This window comes from Melanotaenia boesemani, chromosome 24, assembly GCF_017639745.1.
Source record: "Melanotaenia boesemani isolate fMelBoe1 chromosome 24, fMelBoe1.pri, whole genome shotgun sequence".
Taxonomy (NCBI): Eukaryota; Metazoa; Chordata; class Actinopteri; order Atheriniformes; family Melanotaeniidae; genus Melanotaenia; species Melanotaenia boesemani.
Genome location: NC_055705.1, coordinates 21494132 through 21516257, shown reverse-complemented (window position 1 = coordinate 21516257; position 22126 = coordinate 21494132). Strand labels below are relative to the sequence as shown.

At 40.9% G+C, this 22126-nt stretch overlaps 1 protein-coding gene across 5 annotated transcripts in view; it reads left to right on the top strand.

The window, feature by feature from the left end:
* The window catches only part of nbeal1 (neurobeachin-like 1), a 55748-nt gene that overhangs the window by 13472 nt on the left and 20150 nt on the right, over positions 1-22126 (top strand). For 3 of the 5 annotated variants that reach the window (XM_041979218.1, XM_041979219.1, XM_041979217.1), the window contains exons 7-28: positions 1621-1703; positions 3403-3488; positions 4301-4667; positions 4769-4875; positions 7494-7580; positions 9727-9810; positions 10814-10912; positions 11026-11597; positions 11684-11816; positions 12733-12852; positions 12948-13257; positions 13352-13437; positions 13521-13610; positions 14497-14674; positions 14800-14933; positions 16077-16236; positions 16335-16437; positions 16523-16682; positions 19042-19200; positions 19357-19516; positions 20953-21041; positions 21340-21933. In XM_041979218.1, the coding sequence (XP_041835152.1) occupies positions 1621-1703; positions 3403-3488; positions 4301-4667; positions 4769-4875; positions 7494-7580; positions 9727-9810; positions 10814-10912; positions 11026-11597; positions 11684-11816; positions 12733-12852; positions 12948-13257; positions 13352-13437; positions 13521-13610; positions 14497-14674; positions 14800-14933; positions 16077-16236; positions 16335-16437; positions 16523-16682; positions 19042-19200; positions 19357-19516; positions 20953-21041; positions 21340-21933 (3961 nt within the window). The remainder of the gene's footprint in view (positions 1-1620; positions 1704-3402; positions 3489-4300; positions 4668-4768; positions 4876-7493; positions 7581-9726; positions 9811-10813; positions 10913-11025; positions 11598-11683; positions 11817-12732; positions 12853-12947; positions 13258-13351; positions 13438-13520; positions 13611-14496; positions 14675-14799; positions 14934-16076; positions 16237-16334; positions 16438-16522; positions 16683-19041; positions 19201-19356; positions 19517-20952; positions 21042-21339; positions 21934-22126) is intronic. The other 2 variants (XM_041979220.1, XM_041979221.1) reach the window with 1 other exon arrangement.

The window sequence follows — 22126 nt, the reverse complement described above, 5'->3', positions numbered from 1 at the left end:
ATTCTTAATAGAAGGTACAATGGTGAGTGGCAGCCAGGTGCTGCTAATCAAAAGCGCAGAAGTTTTGTACAAAGTTTAAGAGAAGAAACTGTTGCTGCCCATCAATCTGAGAAGGGTCATACAGGCTTTTCCAAACAGTTTGGACTCATTCAAAACAGCTGCCAATCTTCCTAGAAATGGATATTCCAGCTTGTTCACGAGAAAGCTTCTTCTCTCTGAAATGAACATGGCAGCACAGGTTAGGTTTGCAACGTTGGATCTGAACTAACACGAGACTTCTAGAACAATGTCCTTTGGAAGCTCATCCAACAGGATGATGATCCCAAACACAGCAGCAGTAATTAGGCAGAAGGAAGAAGCCTGAACTCCTTTTTATTTTTTTATATTTTTTAGGGGATGAGTGGCATCCATATTGATGGACTTTATTTTATTAACCATTTGCCTGTTATAGACTTCATCTAGGCCAGTGGTCCCCAACCCTGATCCTCAAATCTTTTATCACATACATTCTGCAGGAAAAATCCAGGCTACCAGGATAGACATGAAGTGCTCCACTACTGTGGCTCCACCTGCTTACTGACCTCATGAAACCTCAGTACATGGACAAAAATTTAACTTGTGCATTTTTGTGCATTGGATGCACAAGTTGTGACCTTATAAGTGGGTTTTTAATTTTTATTGTTCTTATTTAGACTAAGGAAACAAGTTAAAATATTGTCTTTCAAGTAAAGCTATGAAATAGTATAGAAATGGTAAAGAACCAGGCATAGTTGTGAATTAAAGCAGGAATGTCAAACTTATTTTAGTTCAGAGGTCACTTTGATTTGAATAGGCTGGACAGTGTAATAACAGCATATTAACCTATACATAAAAACTTAATATTTTCTCCTTTATTTCAGTTCAAAGTACAAGAATATTATCAAGATGTTTATATTTAATGACCCATTCCTTTTAAAAAATATCATAAACAACCTGAAATTTCTTGAAAAAAGGCTGACATCAACAATATTGTGCCTCATTTTATCATTTACATTATTTATTCACATGTACTTTTATTATTGTTTTATTTATTTATTATTTTGTTTTTAATGATCTTTTTTTTCCACTTTTACATATTGACTCATTTACACATGCATTACAAAATGACAAAAGATTTATTCTCAGATATCTGGAAGAGAAAAATCCAGTATTCCACATGATGATCAGAGTAACTTTTTTAGATTTAGAAGTTATTTTAAATGTACATCCATGTACATTTCCACATGTGTGTAGTAATCTTGACCGCCTGAACTGACTCACCTCGTCATACAAAGTGAAGTCACATCTATTATCTATAAGTCGGAAAGATTGACAAGATGGAACAAGCTGTCCTCCTGCCTTGGAAATTTTTTACATTTAAACATTAAAAAAAGAACAACTTCATGTATTTAGAAAATACAATTATTTTAATTTAAAAAAATTAAGTTAATAACTTCTGTGTAATTTTAATGTTTACCGAAGTCATCCCGCAGGCCAGTTTTGGCTGTGTTTGGGCTGGATGTCTGCTAGCTCAGAATGAAAGGAACCATTTCACAAAGAAACAAGTGTCCCTTACCTCATGCCTCTGTGTTTGCTTTCCAGAGAGCAGCTGGGAACAGTAGAGAGGAGCAGGCAGAAGTACAAGGCAGCTCCGCTCACGGTTGAGTTTGTTCCTTTCTTTTACCGTAAGTATTCATCCTAACTTTTATTTTCAAAAGCCCAGTTACGGTTAAGGCTCATTTATGCTCCCTTGCGTACATAATTACCAACGTCCATTTCAAACGTTGTCATACGTCACCATCTTCATACTTCCATGCATCTTTTGTGTTGCTGTGGTTGTTAATTCCTTCCTTCAGTTCAGAGTTCGCTGCCGGGACCTGAGGTCAGTTTCAGACACCGTTTAGCAGCAGTGATGCACCCGTAAAAAGTTGTTTCTAAGCGTCCAACACGCCCTAAACACTTGCATATCATTTCTTCAAAAGCTCACACAATTTCTACAGTTGCTGTCCTCGTCTTCATTCTTCTTCTGCCTTTTTGCTGCCTTCATGATTCTTCTTCTCTGGTTTGTTTCTTTTGCTGGTCTCATGTCAGCTGTTATCCTGAGCACTGCCCTCATGATTTCTGGTGGTATTGCTTTGTCTTCTGCATCAAGCGATGGATTGCTAAGCGTCCTGAAAACCGACCAAATTACATGCGTAATCGATGCAGAAGATGGATGAAAACTTTGTGTCTACCTGCGTTTCCATCTTCTGTGTTGAGCATAAATGACCCTTTAGTCTGTCTTTTGAAAAGTTGTTGGACTTGAGCAACAACTGACAAAAAAAAACAGATTGGGGTTGTATTGTAACGAGATGATCTGTTATTCTCTTTGCCTGTCAGTGGTTTTAATGTGGCTTTTTGGTGTTTATGTCTCAGCCTCCTGCTCTTCATACGTGAACGAGGAAGCAATCCTTAGCTCAACTACCTCCTGTAACAAATACAGAACATAAGCTCCTCTCTCCTCTTCTTCTCCACCATCCTTTTTTTCTAAAAGCTCCCATCCTGTCACTCCCCCACCATCCACTACCACCAATCCCTCCTCTTTCCTCTTGTGGTCTTTCTGAATTCACTCTTTGTGTCGCCGGTCTGTTTGCCAGGCGTTAAGATGAGCAGATAGTGAATGGTGCCTGTCAAGCCACTTTAGCAATGCTGGCGGCCATTTTGAACAAATACTACCTTCTGTCTTGTGTTAACTGCGTGGCTGCTGTGGTTTGGCCCTAACGATAACACTCCAGATTGGCTGCATGTGTATATCTGTTTCATTCTTGATTACAAACAAGAGCTGTATAGAGTATAGAGACCCCTTTTTTCCTTAGATTTAACACATTTTTACATAAAGCATTTATTGTTCCTTTGCTATTATATATACTGATAGCAGAATGTCATTCAGAACAAAGGAAGTAGACATTATGGAGCCAAATAGTCAGCTTTCTTGTCCCAAGTTGGATGTGTTGACAGATGAGTTAATGGCTGACTGGGACCACCATGACCTGGAGGTCGCTGGCTGGACTGCCACATGCCTGAGTCCTGACTTATCTGGGTTGCAGATTTTAATGACCTTCCCTTCATGAGTTTAAAAAATTAAGATGTAGTTTTGGCCAAAAAAAATCATTGAGTTAAAATCAAAGTTTTATGTCATCTCTTTTTATTATTATTATTTAAATAGAAACTAATTGAACATCCTGCATGTGTGTTGCTTCAATTTTTGTTGCCAGAGTTTAGAGACAACAACTTTGGAGCTACTACAGATTTCCACAAGTTGTAGTTCTGTTCTGTGGTAATGTCTTTGCATATTTGCACCACGTATCCAGATCCAACTGGCTTGCTCATGTGCCATCTTTCTAGAGTGCTTCCAGGAGAGCGAGCACCTGAAGGAGAGTCTGAAATGCTGCCTGCTACACCTGTTCGGAGCCATAGTAGCTGGGGATCAGGTGAGCATCTGCTTGGCTTGGAGGTCAGAGAGCACTGCAAACATGATCCATCAACAAATGGATGTGTTCAAGATGGCTCCACAGCCACCCATAAAATTAAAATTAGGCTGGAGCAGATCTGTGGAATCTAACATCTCAATTTCCAAAGCTGCTTGCTTTTTGTTATTAATGCTTTTAAAGCCAAGTTAAACTAATTCCCCTTTATTCCCGTGTTTGTCTAGATTAAATCTCAACATGTAGAACTAGGTCTTTGAAAAGATATGACAGTATATTAGCCTACAATAATATTTCACAGCCTTTTTTTTACACTGTAAAAACTGACAGGTTGGCAATAATCTAACATATGAGAGCAGCCAAGCTAGGAAATGTGGATCCACAAAGGACCTTAATGAGATCAAAAACGTAAATGCATGTGAAAAATGACAAATCACTTAAACACAGCTTCATTATTCTGAACCTGATGGCCGACAGAAAGACCAGAATACTAGCTAGATTAGTGGGAAAAATCTGTGTACATTAGAAGCTGTTTCATTTATAGAACTGCTAGCTACTGTCCATCTCCATACAGTTCTGCCATCTGTTACTCCATAAAATATTCAAGTAAATATCCAGCCTCTTTAACAGCAGGTAGACAAGCTTCGTTAGCTCCAGTAAGAAAAACACTGGTTTCTGTGTCCAGAGAAGCTGCACTAAGATAATATTTAGATGCCACGGAAGGAAAAGAACTTTATCCCAGCTATAAAACCCTCACTATCGGCTAACTTTATTTTTCTAATGCCTCCTTTTTACTTCTATCTCTCCATCCCTGGCAGAGGAATGCTCTGCTTGCTATCTCTCCAGCCACCATGGAGGTGTTGATGCGGGTGCTGGCCGACTGCTCCATGGGTAGCTGCTCTTCAGATGAGGCGGAGGACTGGGACAGCGAGGCCCCCGACCGGAAAGCCCTGCTGACTTTGGGCTGCCTGAGGGAGGTGGTGCAACGTCTCCTGGCCTCCAGCTCCGACCAGCGACAGGTGGAAATCGCCTCGGTGCTGGAAAACTATTTCAAGCTGCTCAACTCTGACCCAGCGGCTGTAGTTGCTGCTCGACAACAGCAGCAGCAACAAGCCAAAGGCCGGGTTCCGACACTGGGCCGACACTGGGAAAGCCGATTTGTGGCGCTACAAGTGCACATGCTAGGTAGGAGTTTTAACTCACAGTAGAGCTCTTAAACAAAAGTTCTGGGACTTTTGAGGAGCATAACCACTTCCCTCTACTCTCTTTGCTTGTATACCTTTCAGACACTATCAGGGACATGTTCCTGTGTTCAGACAGGCCAGTTCTACAAGCCATCTTTCTCAACAGTAACTGTTTTGAGCATCTGACACGACTGCTGCAGAACAGCAAGGTAAAGAACCAGCTCATTTATGATCTAACGTTTGATAAAAATGAGCAAAACTAACATAAACCCAGCTACCTTCTCAGGAATGTACTTGATCATGTGGTTTACCTGACTAATTTCTGTTTATAACTAAAAAAAAATCATTTGCAAGTAAAAGCTCTGCATTCAATTTTTTTATTTTACAAAAAATTAAAAAGGTTTTGTCAGTGAAATATACAAACCATGTTTCCAGAAACGTAGAAAATCTTCATGCTGCCAGTGTGTACGTGTGTAATGACGTACTTTTAAGCTATATTCATATATATTTAGTTATATTGACATTACATCTCATTTTTTCATATAAAGCTCTTTAACCCTTTGAGTTATCTGCCTATTTTTAGACTCTCACCCATAATAAAATGATTAGACTCTGTTTGAAGACTTTTGGAGTCATACAATACATTCACACTGGCACTGTTTGGTCCACTTTAAATGAACACATACAAAAAAAGTTTTAGGATAAACATAAACATCTCTTTCGAATGATGCAGCTGTGTCTATAAATAGATAATAGTACAATATGTGAACATTGTCTCCCTAATGTGGAGAAGTAGTAAATCAGAGAGTTTTAGTACAGACAGCTCAGGAGAGGTTTTCAAAATGGCCGTTCCCGGATCAGTCCCTTAAGGATTTTGCAGCAGCTTTTGTAAAAGTTGATGTGGTCTTTAATGTTTTGGGACATGCAGCAACATGCCCCAGTCTGGGTTTCTAACCTGGGCCAGCTGCTTTGAGGAGCTGTGCTTCTGTATGTGTGGCGTTTAACAGCTCCTCCAGTGCTGGGGAACTGTCACCAGTGGTGCTTCACGATAACTTTAGCTGGCAGATACGACACATTTCTGTACGTTCAAATCAGAAACGCCAGAGTTGAGGTAACATGGAGGACGGCTGAGATTTGTCAAAGTTGCATTACAGTTGCTGTGATTGGACAAAATTGCAAAGATGTGCTGAGTTTGCATTAATAGTTAAAATCACAACATCAGGAATTCCAAAATGGCCCTTTTTACACAGTTAGGCACATCTGCTCTTAAAGTCTCTCAGTTGGGGAACCCTGAAGATATTAAAAGGCTCAAGCGGAGACAGTGAAACCTAACAATCCTTGCCTCTATGCTAATCAGTTCACTGTATCTGTGCATATTGAGGGGAGGTTTGCGATGGGATGGTGGCAGATGTCCATCCTGATTTCATGTCCACTCATTCACCCTGTAATCCATTTAGTCCTCTTCCGCAGAAGAAGAGAACTAAATGACCAGACACACCTGCTGTTGCATTTGTTTATGAGCCAAGACTGAATGTTGTTTACATCTGTGCATCAATTTTAAGATTTTATGATTGAAGTCCTGCTTTAATGTGGGGCTGCCACAAACGATTACTGTGATAATGAGCTGGTCACCGAAAATTTTCACCAAGTCGGCTAATCGGATCATATGTGAATTGTAGCTTATTGCACCAGCATGGAGCTGCTCTTATACAACCATCATTAGCTTCCAGCTTGAAGTGTTATCTAAGTTTTATGTGCTATCTAAACATAAAGACAATTAAGATGATAGCTCATTCAACAACTTTTAATGAACTTTGCAGCTTGTAGCACATCACAGCTACGTAAGTAACTCACTGTTGACGTTTATGTTAGCTTACAAAGACGACTGTCCCACTTCATGAGAAATATAAGCCACAACGTGCTTCCTTTTAAGATGCTAGTAAATCACCAGCCGTGGATGGCAAGTTCAACCTTGCAGATTTTGCATTGCACATGCTTCTTTTGAATTTTTGTAAAATGCTCCCAAACTCTTAATAATATTTGATTATTAAATTAGTCACCAACTATTTTGATAGTCTACGTAATCATGACTAATAGCCTAATCTTGGCAGCCCTACTTTGATGCAGCAGGACCTTTATTAAATTACGAGACACAAGGTGGGACTGAGGATGCTTATTGTTGGAGGTTCTCTGAGAAATCTGCACCTGTTCTAGCTGAATAAGATTTTAGCTACTCAGCACATCTTGGTTGGTCTGATTCACCTCCTCATGAAACTCAGTACATCTTCAAAATCAGTGATTTTTCCAGGGCATGGATGGTGATGAACCTCCATTCCTTACAGATCCAGTGAAGACACCAAGTCTTTTATTTGGCCTTGTATCTGTTAAAAGAAAAGATCAAACAAACTAATGATGATAACTGGATTTTTAGAAAATTTCCCAACTTTTCTGGAAATGGGGTTTGAACTTTTATTTCTGAAAGTATTGGTATCTTTACAGAGATCCTATCTTGAGTCTTTGTCAACATGTAGTTTTGATGATTCTGTTCTATCTGGTAAAGTTTGTCCTGTTAATGTTTTACCCTGACAGGGAGCATTTTGCCCACCTTGCATGTTTTCCTCCTCACAGCAAGCCTGGATCACCAATACGCCTCCACGCATTGACCCCCCGGAGGGTTACGGCCTCTAACCTCTCACCTTCTTCCCTGACTCACAGCATCTATCCTCCTCTCCGTCCACCCCCCTCTGTCTCTCTCCTGTCACCGTATCCTCTTCTATGCCGGCCCCTCCACACGCTGTATTGACATGTTGCCTGTTGTGTGTGTCAGCTGGTTAATGCTAGGTGCACCGCGCCAGACAAGGACCAGAAAGATATAACCAACAACAGGTTACAGACAGGAGAGGGGGACACTCAGGTACCGCCGAGAAAGTCCCAACCCACCCATATCATCCACCTACCTGCCCTGCACTTACCCTCATCTGCTGCTGCCAAGTCTTCCCCACACGGCCACTCCACAGCCAGACCCTCAGATACATTTCACTCATTAGATTATGTTTTAATAAGAGAAAAAAATCATCTGCTCACTCATTCTCTTAAGATGTAGTGAGAGTTATCAGTCAGAGCTGTCAAACCTTTGTGAGAATACAATAAGCAAAACAATAAAATAAATATAAAAAAATACGCTCCTTTTACCAGTTTTCATTCTTTCCAACTTATAAAGCCCCCTTTATTAGGTATAATCCCTCCATTGATCTGAATGACGTAAATACAAGTGGAGAAACCTGCATGAGGAGACACACACTGATGTGCTTTCTATGGAGCTAGGATAAGGAGTGTTTTTATCTCCAGTTTTGTATCTTGTCTCTAGTTTTCTAAGTGTAACAACAAGTACAGGTACAAATCAAATCTACGAGTACGGATTAATTCTACATGTTTCAAAATACTAGTCAGTTTTACAATTACAAAATATTTGTTCCAAGATTTTCTGGCTAAAGCCGGTGCTGAGATGTGTATCCACAAGCAAACTTTGCATGGTATGGAAATGTTCCGCCACAGCCGTCTGACCAAGGCGACTGTCACAACCAAAGCTAAGTCGGTTTATGGAAACTGCAAGATATCTTTCTTGAAATGGAAAAAAATACCTCTTTGTGTTTTGTTTTTTAATCAATAAACCGACTCACCTTTAGGAGGCACTGACAGCTGGTTCAGCTGCCTGTGATTGGTTAGAGATCAGAAAAATCTGATTTGTTCTCAAGTAGGTGTGTAAAATGTAAGACAAATGTTTTGTCTTGAAACTGGCTTGTAGCTTAAGATTTGTAAAATTTACTTGTACTTTAAGACCTATATTTTTTGACTTGTAATATTTACTGATTATTTCTGACTTGTACATTCTGACTTTGTTCTGTTCAGCTTTTAGAATTAATCTGTACTTATCTGTAGATGATTTGTGCCTGTACTTGTTACATTTGACAAATATGAAGATAAAAATTGTATCCCTATCAAAGCTCATTACCTTTGTTGTTGTAGTAGCTGTAACCTGATACGACAGCAGACGCTGCAGCTCGCCTGTCAGGCTTAAGGGAAAACATGTTTTTCATTTCCAAAAGTCACCATTAAAAATTCTGTGAACTTTTAAACTTACATTAAAAAATTCATTTGGTTCATTTAGAGGTTTCGTGCAGATATAATTGAGATAAAAAGAAGACGAAGAAGGAAAAAAACAAACATAATGAAGGCTCAGAGGGTTAGTAGCATTAAACTCTGATGTCTCACTTTGGAGTGGCTTTTTTTTTTGTCAGTTCCATTTCTTTAATACTGTTGCCTCCTGCCCCCCTTCCCCCATCACATCGTCCTGATTTTCTGCAGTACGCTATGGGTTCAGCTGGATTGCTATCACAATGGCCTTGTGTGTGCTTTTCCAATGTTTTGGTGGTTTGAGGTGATCTGGACTGCGTGATGTTTACCGTGATTTTTCATTTTGACCGCAGTCCCTTTCCAGCCAGTCCATCACATGAACAGTCTGGTAGATAACATGTCGGGCATGATCAGGGCAGAGCTGGACGGAGATGTTTGTATCTTGGTTTGTCTTGTGTTATTTGGGTTGCATGCTGAGTGTGTATGTTACTGTTGGTTGTGTGTGTGTGGATGTTGGTGAACTTCCTGCTCCAGTCACATCTCTACTGTTACATTTATTTTTATTTTTGACCTGGAGCAGAAAGACACGCTTGTCTGCAGTATAACATTTGATGGCAGCCCCTGCTGCAGTGACAAACAGGGTTTTAACTTTCAACAATGATTTTACTCATATCTTTAACTGAATTAAACTAAAATGCATCTACTTGAGTCTGCCTTTTATTGGCTTTCATGTGATTTTTTTTTTTTATTAATTTATGGCCTTAAAATAATTTGATAACTTTACAAAACTTGGGGCTTCAGTTGTCTGCATGCTTTTTTTCCTTACATAACTCATCTGTAATAAGATATTTGACATTACCAGCTATTAAAACAGATAATAATGGATAGTAAATGACTAACAAGTGTTTTTTGTTTATTTTTCCCAGGTGATTCAGGGGCGACTCGACTCCCTTGCTGTGGCAACCATCAAAGCCCTGACAACAGTGATGCACAAGTCACCAGCTGCAAAGGTGATCGCTTCGATTACAAGAAAACAAAACCATGTTTTATCAATTTTATTAATCAATTTTTCATTTACTAGTACAACACAAGTATCTTATATTGATGTGAAGAAAGTTTTTAACTTAAAGGTCTTTGTTTCAGGACGAGATAAAGTAAAGTGATATTCTGGTCCTTGTCAAGTAAATATAAACTCAGTTTAACAAAAACATGGAACGAAAACTAAACCAAGATGCAGAAATCAGTCTGTGAAAATAATGAACATCCTTAGTTAAGAGGGCAAGTAGCGGCCATGTGTTGCTGATCAAATACACTTGATAAAATTATCAGTAAAATGAGCACCTCTGTATAAGCAGATGGTTTGGCAGCTTGCAGGTCTGAGCGCTGGGAATGTTCTGGGATGTCCTACCAAGTTCGTCCCAAGCTCAGACTGTACAATGCCCAGAGGAACTGTTAAAACCCAAAAGGTACATCTCAGACTCTCCAGGCCTTAGTTAGCATTTTAAATGTTACAGTTTGTGAGGGACTGAGCTGGTTAAGCATGAGGACACAGTGGTAGTTTCAGAAAAAATGGGTTTGATTTACCCCCCAAAAAAGAGTTAATAGACATAAAATTCAGAGCCATTGAAAGAGGTCAACCGGACAAAACTAGACTCAAGTCGTAGCTTCAAACTAACTGCTCAGAGAATCCAAAACTGACTTAACAAACAAGAAAACAAAGGGGATTTAAATACTGGCTGATCAGTTATATAAACACACAAGGGGAAACGAATACTAACAAATAATCTAAATAAAGGAAATAACCCAACTGTCACTTCATTGCTGTAATGGAGGTTGTATTTAAATCATAATGTGAACAACCATCTGGCATCCCACTGCTCTTAGCAACTAGGATGGGTTAAATGCAGAGAAAGAATTTCCCAGCTGGGATTATTAAAGTAGAATAAATTAAATTAATTTGTTTTTTTTTAGACAATGTTTAATGATGCATTCCTTAATTTTTAACACCTGTAGGAGGTTTTTAAAGAGAGGATTGGTTACAATCATTTATACGAAGTGATGATCACACTCGGCCAGCCGTCCCGGCACCTTCTCAAAGAGCTGATGAACATGGTGAGAGATCAGATTATTTCCTGTTCATCTTGTTTTCATCTTTAGCTTGGATTCTGTTCAGGGTCTTGTAGGTTTTACCTGTCCTTACTCTCCTTCTCGTTGTCATTTTCCAGGCAGTGGAGGGTGAGCACACCTCAGTAGGCCTGCTGGGCATCAGTAACGTGGAACCGTTGCTGCTCTTGGTCCAGTGGCTTCCAGAGCTGGACTCACCTGAACTGCAGCTCTTCACGGCGGATTGGCTCCGCCGCCTCTGCTGCCTCAACCGTCAGACCCGGGCCACCTGTGTCAATGCTACCATGGTCATGCGCGCTTTAGCTGCTCTGGAGCGTCACGAACGGCTAAACAGAGCTTGTGCTGAAAGCCTGTTTGGATTAGTGGGATCGCTGGGCTCTCAGTCGTTGAGCAGCAAGGAACTGCTGGGACTTCTGCGTCTCCTCAGGCCTACGGAGTCCAACCATGCACATCCTTATGTAGGTCCAGCCCTGAGAGCGCTCCTAATTATGGTTCGGAAGCAGGGATTAGAGTGTGCCATGCAGTACTTTGATCTGTCACCCAGCATGGCCGGCATTGTGGTCCCAGTGGTGCAGCGCTGGCCAGGGTCTGCCTTCAGCTTTCTTGCCTGGTTGTCTCTGGACCAGGACCAGCTGGGACCGATCAGCAAAGACAAAAGGAAACAACTCTACAGGTAAAAGATAAAGATTTCAGCTTCATTACAAATGTGCCAAACAGAGGGATAGATGTGTTCTTTACTCTACATTTTGTTTCATGCAGCTTTTTTACCCCTGGAGGGACGGGGTTTGAGGCCTTTATCAGCTCAGCAGGTGTCCTGGTGGTGGCTGTGTGCACAAAGAAGGAGTACGTCACCGTCATGTTGCCTGATTACTGCTTCTGTGACTCCCTCTGGGTGAGTCTGTGACTCAAAGCCCCCAACGGGGACAGTGGGGTTAACATCCTATTTCTATGACCACCAAACGCAGTTAAGACAAAAAACAAAACAATAAGGAAACAATTACACTAAATGATGTAAACACAAATTATGGATCCATCTGTGCACCCCCCATGTGCACAGACAAACCACTTCTCTATTGAAAGTACAAAACTGTAACCAAGATTTATTGAGCCAGAAGCAAAAGAAGCCCAAATTCAGCTTCACATTTGAAAAACATCATGAATTCTGTCCTAACTTTGCTGTCTGGCCTCCACAACGTCCACTGGGTTAAAACCACATTTACTAAAAAACTCAATTTCCCAGTGTTCTTTTAGAGCTGTTTGCTGTTGAAAATCACTATTTTCTCCCCAGTTAAATGGATTTTATTGGACAAAAGCATGTGTCAGTCATTCTGTGTGTCTGTGTTGATAATTGGTGAGATGGTTGTAAACATGGTGCCGTCAGCATTATTCTTTTGGATTGAGGGGCTTTATCCCTCATGATACGATTTACTCCCAAGTATATATTTCCATGTATATGTATGCGTAAGCTATTGCTCTAACAAACCACAGTTACTTTGCTGTTTCACTTCAGCAGATAATGTCCACAAGTTGATTCGTGGTTTCCTTAAGTTTTTTTTGTTTGTTTTTGTTTTGTCTTTTCAAAGGTATTTTATCATGTAATATCAAAAAAGCAAACATTTTTTATGCTCCATCTTCAATTACAGTTAGTGGCATCTGTGTTAGCATTATTTTTATATTAAGATAATTTACACATAGTTGTACCGAGAAATGATCAATTCTTTCGGGGTATGTAAACCTCAAAAGAGACCCTAAGAGATTAACTAAATGTCACTGTTCCATTAACATTGTGGCTGAATTTGTGTCTACAGCACAGCGTTGGTGTGGTGCATGTACCTGGAAAGAGGCCGTTTGGACAGAGTCAGGTCTACATTTATGTGGATGGTCAGCAGAAATTGTCCGCCCCCCTCAAATACCCCACCATGACAGAAGTAATAACACAGTCCAGCTTCCTTTTACTGCTTCTTTTGTTCAAAATAATTTTTTGTTTACCTCCCTATTTTGTTCTTCTGCCCTCCCCCCGCAGCCGTTCACTTCCTGCTGCATCGGCTCAGCAGGCCACCGCACCACCACTCCTCCTCCCTCCCAAATCCCAGACCCTCCCTTCTCCTCCGCCACCACGCCCAGTACCCGCTCCTCCCTGGGGGGTATCCTCTCGCCGCAGACCTGGGGAGGGCTACTGGGGGGAAAGCCAGAGTCTGTGACTAAGCTGATTTCAGCTGGGACCCAGGACAGTGAATGGGGAAGCCCAACGTCCCTGCAGGGCCAGCTTGGAAGCGTCATGGTGTTTCATGAACCCCTGCAGCAAAACCACATAAAAGCCATCTGTAGTGCTGGTACGCAGAGTGACAGAATGGAGACCTGCAAAATAAAGTGAGGTGGACTGAAATAGGTTTAGTATTCAACTGTCACTCTTATTTTCTTTCATAGGTCCAAACTGCATCTCTCCTTTTAAAGCCCAGGAATCAGAACTTGGTGATCTTTCAGCCAAACTGCTGCTGCACTACTCTCCCAAGGTGATTATCAGTATAGTCACCAATACAGTTTTCATTTAAAAAACTTGTTTAAGGTCAAATAAACCTCGGCCTTTCTTTAACAGGCATGTAGAAACCCAATCTGCCTGGATCTGTCCCCAAACATGCTGCATGGACGCCTGACAGGGAGAAAAGTTATCAACTGGGATATCAAGGTGAGACCAAGATCTGGCTTTTTTTAATTTTCTATCTCTCTCTTTGTGGATTGAGCTCCCCACTCACATCAGTGTAGCCCCCACTCTGGAGACTTTAAAATCACATCTTAAAACACATTTTTATTCTTTAACTTTTGTTGCAGCATTTTTTTGCCTTCTAATTATATTTATTATAGTTTTAATTACTTGTAGTGTAAGTTGTGGCTTCATTTCTTTTAATGTTATTTCCCTTTTTAGTCTGTGTTATTGTGCATTTTAGTCTTTTTACTGTATCGTGGGCTCGACACACGGGAGGCAACGTCATTTCTAATGGAACTTGCGGATGAGGTGAAAATCGCTGCCCTCCTCCAGCCAACAATATTCGTGCATGTGAAATAATGCTTTTGTTCATGTAGACCTGCATACGGGGCTTTAGACGCAACACAAAGTTTGTCGCTGTCGCATGACACTACAAGCAATCAGCGAGGGTTTCATTGACTGACCAATGAGCTGAGAGCAGGCAGGACAGTGCAGCATGGAAGCACTTTGACTATGGAGGAGCAGATCATTTTAGCTGTGTCTGACGTTCCCATACTTTACTTAACGCAGAGATTATAGAGCTGTAAATAAAAAGCAGTCGCGTGGGTGAATTTTTTCCGAACGTAGTTCCTGAATTTATCTGGATCAGCCTTGATGTCCTCCGTCAAATGATATTAACCGTGCTGTAGTTTGTAAAATAGGATGAACCCAGGGTTGTCTTTCTCTTTTGTAAAGTTTAGTCAACAGCAAGATCAACATTTGTTTTATCTTCACATTTGTAGGTTTCGACCAGATCAAAAAATCTCATAAGATTAAAAAAATTGTTGTGTGTACCAGGCCTTAACTCTACTGAATGTGTGTGTTTCAGGATATGATCAACTGCGTTGGTGGCCTCCCAGTGCTATTCCCAATACTGGAGCAGTTGGCCTTGGTAACCCCTGACCAGCAGACCAGTGATCCTGCAGCTGGATCAGACTTCATCACCCCTGATGTTGTGACACCAGCTGATGGAGACTGGGTCATTCTTCCATCTAACAGGGCTTCAGGTCTGCTCCATTCACTCATGGCACACACAAAATCACGATGATATATAAAGAGAAAGAGAGAGAATGTTACTTTTTGTCCTTATTGTCAAGCAGGATGTGAGAATAAACTCATTTTCCTCCTTCAGAAGCACGTCTGGAGAAGAATCTGGTGGCAACTTTCCTTCTAGTGCTGAAGCATTTCCTGCAGAGACACCTGATCAACCAGGAGAATCTGCTCCACTCACATGGTGTGGGAACACTGGGAGTTCTGCTGCAGAAGGTCTCCTTTACTTTGCACAAGTTATATTACTGTGTTAAAATTATGAGGACTGTGGAAGTTTTTTAATTTCTGTAGTTCTGCAAAACTTTTATTTGCCTGTTGTCTTGTTTTAATCACTTTCCTCTGTTAAGAAAACTGAAATTTATATGAATTTGATATTAATAGATACAGAATATCAGCACTTTAGGGCACTAGGAAAAAAAACTACATGATGTTCTGCAGGTTGTGACTAGTAAATGATATAAAATACAGTTTTAGGCAATAATACAAATTCTAGGTCGTGGTTGAGCACCTTGCATGGCAGCTTCCGCCATCAGTGTGAATGTGTGTGAATGTGATGTATGATGTAAAGTGCTTTGGGTATCATCCCAGGTACAGTAAAGCGCTATATAAATACAGACCATTTACCATAAGTGCAGGAAGAGTTTAATTTTTTTTCACAATGGACTGTGATTCAGTCAAGGCATTAATAACACTAAAGCTGTCTTATTTTTGGCCTTTTTAAAATTTGGATTAATCTGCATTTGAAGGGCTTGTTGTGCTGGAATTATATGAAAATCCCTTCAAATGGGAATGACAGGGCGTCAGAATACGGATGGTCGCAGATACTTTCCCCCCCATCTGTTGGTTTTCTGTCCATTGTGTCTGTGTTTGTCTTTCTCCTTAATTCTCAGCTCTCCCCTCTTCTATCTTTTGTCTGGTAAAAGTGCCTTTTGTATTTGTTTGCTTAGTTCAGGGTTGGAAATGGTTCATAGAAAACATTTGCACCATGGGAGAAAATAAAGCCTCCACAGAGACCCAGCTAAAATTAAAATGTCTCAGATGTGGTAAAAGTTGCTCTAAGCAAAGCAACCACACCCTGTAACTGGTAAATATCGCAGTAAAGCACAAATTTATTTGCGTATTCCGGCATTTCCTTATTTGTTTATAGAGCTGGAGTTATGGGTGTTACACTGCTTCATACTGTACATCAATGATAAGAAGCCCTTCAGTTTCTATGGGTTTCTTTGTGTCTTAAATGGCTCATTTTCTTATCCTCTGAGCAGTCTACTGTACTCTGTCCCCTCCCTGTGTCCTCAGTTTGCAAATGTGCCAGTCAGTGAACATTTATATATTTAAACTATGTTATTCGGTTGTGTTCAGCTTCCAGCAGGTCACGTGGACGTCAGCGTGCTGGTTGCGATGCAGCTGTTAATAGAGCAGGTGACTTTTGAGAAGAACCAGTCTTTGCTGCAGCAGCTTCACACACATCTGCTGTTCAATTTCAACATCTGGAACAAAGGAGACTTCCCTCTACGCATAGGTTAGAGCCATATCTCTGTTAGTTATTTATTGTCCTGTTGGGAGTGTGTGGCCCTGATTGAGACAGCTGCACTGAATTGTTTTTTACTTATAAACAAGGTCACATCCAGTACATGTCCACCATCATCAAAGACAACAGGAAGCAGTTCAGGAAGAAATATGGAGTTCAGTTCTTGTTGGACACCATGCGCCTCTATTACGGGTGAGACTTCACTTCCCAGTGTTTAAAAACTTCTCTGCTTTTCACCCAAACTTTTGTCACCAGCATCATCTGCTCTGTTCTTTAGGAAAAACGGTAGCAAAGAGAATGACTTGAGCGAAGACGACCTTCGTACCATCCGGGCATCTCTGTGTGGCCTCATCAAGTACTACATCAGCAAGGGCATGTCCCAGGAGGAGATGCTCAGCATTCTGGGATACACGGCTGCCATCGGGGATGAAGAGCAGGTGATTCAGAGATTATTCAAGGCTTCAGAACAACTTTATTCCTCTCGAAGGAGAAATTCATTTGTAGCTCATCCACATCACATACCAACAGTCAGTTATCAGAACAAGAAACGATGGTCTATGTCAGCACCAGCAATCCAAAGCAGACAATCCAGTCATTGAACCAGACTTAAGTGGGAATAAACTTTTAAAACATAATTGAAATGACAATAAATGTAAAAAAATGTCAACAAGTCCTGATTAACCCTTTAAAACTGGAAGCTGTTGAGGAAACTTCATGAATAAGGAGGATCAATGGTTTTTGGTGGATTATGTTCACAGCTACGACAAGGCAGCTATATGCCCAAAATCAGCTTTTCTCTCCGATATAAGTCCAAATTCAGATTTTTTCATTCAGCATTGGATTACATACACCTGCGAGCAATTTAGCAGCTTATTACTCACATAAGCAGCAAACACTAAGACAGTTCAACCGACACTGTTTAGAAAATAACAAGAAGTGAGGTCACGTATGTACTTGGAAATTAATCCAACAATCTTTTTAATATTCTTTTGCACAAGTGCATATAGACACTACAGACCAGATTATTACAGTAATCCGATTACTCGCAGGTATCGGATTTTGATGGTCATGTAAACGGGCTCAGTGTTTTATAAAAAATTATCTGAGAATGTCTTTAATATTTAAGTTTTGTTTCATAAATATCTGTAAATGAATCACCATCAAATTGAAATGGATTTCATTGAAACTGAATTAAATCAGGCTGTTGTGAATCATATTGATTCAGGAAGTTGGTGGTGATATGGAGCCCTGCTGGGCAAACGATAGACGACATAGAAACAGCAGTGAGAGAAAATCATTAAAAAACAAAATTAGGACGAGTCAAAGGCAAAGAATTTTTACTTTTTACCTTCATACTTAAACAAAAGATCTTAGCAACCAGCTTAAGGAAGAAAACTGCAGAGTATTAGATACACTTAATGACAAAAATAATGGATGTTTGTACTATAGATTTGATGGTCATTCAGATTTATTTTGCTGACTGTTAACTATCAGGTCTGATTTCTGCCTCCTTATCTTTCAGCCACTTCATGGTTTATAGCTGCTCTGTAATTTTATACTGCAAGATCTTTCTTCTTGTCTATCAGAGACTGACTTCATGTCTACTATTTATCCCATTATTCACTGAGTGTCCGTTGTCTTTATCTGTCTGAGCAGGAAATGGTCTGTCAGGCATCAAACGCCTCTACAGCTAGAAGAGAAAGTCATTCACAGAAAGAGACACAATTCCATCAAAGTCTAGTTTGCCATAAAAGCACATCACAGATAGAATAGATGACACCAGTTAGGATAATAATTGTTATGCTAAGTTGGGTGCAAGTAAATACATAAATTCATGGACAAACTTACTATGAACTTAATTCCTTAATTTTTCTCAACTAAGTTCACCTTTAAAGCAAAGCAACACTTTTAACCGAGTCTTCCAGCTGTGGACAAATTAAGCTGTATGTGTCACGTCAAATAAAATAAAAGTAAAACTGCTTTGTGCTGCTGGCCCCAAAACTCCAATTAGACCAGAGGAGAACGCCTTTCACCAGGGACAATGCATGAATTCCTATCAGGACTGCAGGGAGTCAGCCAGCAGATTAAAAACAAAATGAAAGAAAGAATGTCAGGTCAGCATATAAGATATTTGGAGTAGGTCAAGTTATTAGATTTTTTTTGCCAAAGACCCGCTTGTTGTAAAACTGTTTTTTCCCAACAACTCCTGCCACCGTAGAAAGAGGATCTTCAGTTTCCCAAATGGCCATACTGCAGCCTGAACTTGTTGGCTCATTTCCCACCTGGCAGCAGCTTTGCCATCTTCTCTCCTCCTTTCTGCATTACTTTTCAACATTTTTCTCCACCTAAGCAATGTCTCTACCATCCCAACACTCATAAGATGAAGACTTCCCAGAACCACCTCTCAGTTCTGTTTCAGTTTTTCTTTTTACCTTGACTTCCTGTCAAATCTGTTCGCACTGCAGTGGAAGTTTACATTCCTTCTATGAACATATGGTCACCATAATCACACCATCATCATCATCCTTCATTGTTGGTCATCTGCAACACCGCTGGCACATTTATCTCGTCATCTCAGAAAACTGAGTTTTTGAAATGTTGCCCCCATAATGAATTATCTCACGATGCTTTTAATTCTGATTTCCATGGCAGAGGGAATAAAAGCTTATCGTGCTGTCATTCAGTACACAGCAAAGGGAAAAAAAAGAAGTATGAAAATGATCGGCCTTGAAGACGTAATTACCGGCTGTTATTGTTGTTATACTGTAGTTGTATTAATTTGTGTGTGTGTTGCAGCTGTGTGGTCTCCTGGAGTTGTTACTCAGCCTGCTTCAGAGCAGTCCGGCCAAAGACCAGCTCTTCTTGCTCCTCTTCGAGCCTGCAGCTGCCGACTCCTGCTACACTCTTCTTCTCAATAACAAATACTCAGATCGACTCAGAGAGCTCGTCTTCAAGGTTGGTCGCAGCCGACTGGCTCATATTCCTCTGATTAAAGTGGCCATTAATGATGTAATTTCTGAGAAATACTCATTTACATTCAAGCTAAAACAAATGGATATGTGTGGGTAGTATAGGTGGATTAATACATGATTTTTCTTCACCTCTCTGCAGCTGTTTGAACGCATGTTACGCTGCGATCGGGTTTATGAGAAGAACAAACAGCGGCTGCGCCTCAGGGAGGCTGGTTACGCCGGTCTGTCGCTGCTTTTCTCAGAGCTTCAGATCACTCCCACCCTTATCCGCTGCCTCCTCAATCAAATCCTCCACACAGGTAAATTGTTTTGTTTTTTACTTTCGTCATGAAGTTTTTACCATTATTCTTTTTATAACCAGATGTTTTGAAAAAGATATGTTTTGTCAGAAAAAAACTCTCCTATTGTCAACCACATCTCAGAAATGGTTGTGTAAAACTCTGTGGGGTACATTGTGATGGACAGGTGGTCAACAGACGTTTTTCAGGTATTTATGTCCCATCTAGGAGGTTTAAAATCCAGCCACAAAATGTAGTGTTTATTCTGAGACTGAATGGTAAATTCACAATGAGTGATCCATGATAACACCTTTGTTTATCACATTAGATTTATAAAAAAAATTTCTATGTTCCAAAGAGACCTCTAGTTTGACAAAGAAATGATGATGAAGCCACTTCCTGTCAGACTTTCCACCAATCAGAGAGCTTAGATTGACGGTAACGTCCAATCAGGAGCAGCCAAAGATCAACCAGTGAGCAGAAAGTTCTATGTGTGTGTGAAAAGAAGAAAAATAATGCTCCTCTATGGCTGGAATAAAGCCAAGAAGACGTTTCTGATGCACGGTGGCGCCACAAAGCAGCTGAGCTGGAGTTGATTTAGTGAGGATAGCAGGTAAATAGTAGCAGGAATAACTGGAAATGAGGAAAAGTGGAAACATGGAAATAGTTTCTGTTGTGTGTTTGTTTCAATAACAATTTTTTTCCTCCTTAAAGCCAAGACTTGAGAGAATGATGAGATGAGAAAAGGCTTGGTCACTGTTGATCTGTGTGTTATTTCTACAATGTCAGTAATAAATTCCTTTATGCTGCTATATGGAGTGATAAATTCATTTAGCATCATTTTAGCCTCATAATCTGACAGCTGATGCTGCCTTGAACAAACAAATGTCTGAGTGGGATTAAATGGGTTCAGCTTCTACATGTGTTTATGTTCTATCTGTTTAAGGCTGCTGTTATTACATAATTACTTCCTGAATTATTGGATTTTTTTGTATTATACTTTAATAATCACAGGTGGGAAATTACTTCTCTGTATTTAACCCATCGTAGTTACACTGGAAGCAGTGGGCTGCCAGGCCAGTTACCGATGAGCAGTTTAGGGTTAAGGACCTTGCTTGCCCTCAGTCACCAGCCTGGGGCCTTGAACCAGGTCCACAGCCCACCTCTGTAACCACTAGACTCCCAAACTATTGTACCACTCCTTTAATCTTTCTATGCCAGTACTCATTAATCTTTTTTAACCATATGGTCATTGCAACAGACTGGTGTTGGGGGCTGAATCTGTTTGTAAACAGACTCAAAAAATGTCTGGAAAATCCAGATTTGTGTAGCTCCAGGTTTAATGCAGTGGGCAGAATGGCTCCCATGTCTGTCATTAGAAAACCCAGCATAATAATCAGTATTTCTCTGCTAGACACAGAAATGTAAAGACCTCCTTGTGTTTCTTAACTTTGCAGATCAAGTTGTGAACTATAAGGACCTGATGGCTCTGGTCCAGCTGACCCACCGGGCCGGAGCCAGCGTACGCCTCATTGTCTGCAAGAGGGTGAGGAAGCGGACTACCAGTCACTATACTGATTATCTATATTAAATAGCAGCTGACACAGGGAATGACTCCATGTCCCCCAGACAATTAATAGATTTTCTACTTTCTATTTCCCTCCTTGTTAAAGTCCTGTTCTTTCGTTTATGACGCTCCTGCCTCTTCTCACCCATAAACATACACACAAACATATGTGTTTTAAAAAAGGCTAACCATGTTTTTGAACGTTGGTACTAAGACTAACTTCTTTCACATCTTTGTCTTCAGTTACCAGTAAAGGGGATTTTTTTCTTGTCTTCAGGTGTACCAGCTGCTTCAGTCCAATCAGGATGCTGCTATCCAGATCTCAAAGCAACAGTGTTGGCAGGACACCCTGATGCGTCTGTATCTACGAGGTGAAGGCTCTCTGCCTCTTCGCAGCTCTGACACCGTCAGCGCTTGCAGCCTGGACCTGAACCGGAGCGCCAACCGCCTGGAGCTCCCGCTGGACAGGAGGGCACGGGCAGGCAGCCACGGGCGCCTGGACCGGCTGGACGACGACCGGCTCAGCATCGGCGACACCCGCTCTGTCGACAGCCTGGAAAACGGCGATGTCATCTCTCTGCTGGACACGCCGTCTTCCTCCGCCTCCACTGAGCCTCAGCCTAACGCCAAACCCTGGGTGTTGGGAAAGTCTGGGGGCTTGATGCTAGATCTGTCACACCTGCAGGCATACGAGGGCGGGGAGAGCGGCAGCCAGACCCCTGGAAGCATGCCCAGTACACCTTCACCACTGGAGACCTCAAAGCCTTTCCCTGGGTGCTCTGGTGATCGAGATGCAACTTCATCTCTGACTGAAGACAGCTTCCTGTTTAGTGATAACATCTCATTGGGGGAGTCCATCAACAATACTGAGGTAAGAGTGGAGATATGAAGGCTCAGGCTAAAAAAAACATGAAAACACCAATAACTAAAGTTAATTGACCACAACCAAGTCAGCCTTTTAGTTGGTCTGTATTCTGCGTTTGCTTTTATGTGATCAAACAGCACGACGTTCCGACACAGCGGATAAAATGTCATCCCCACCGTAGGGAGCCTCACAGCTTCCT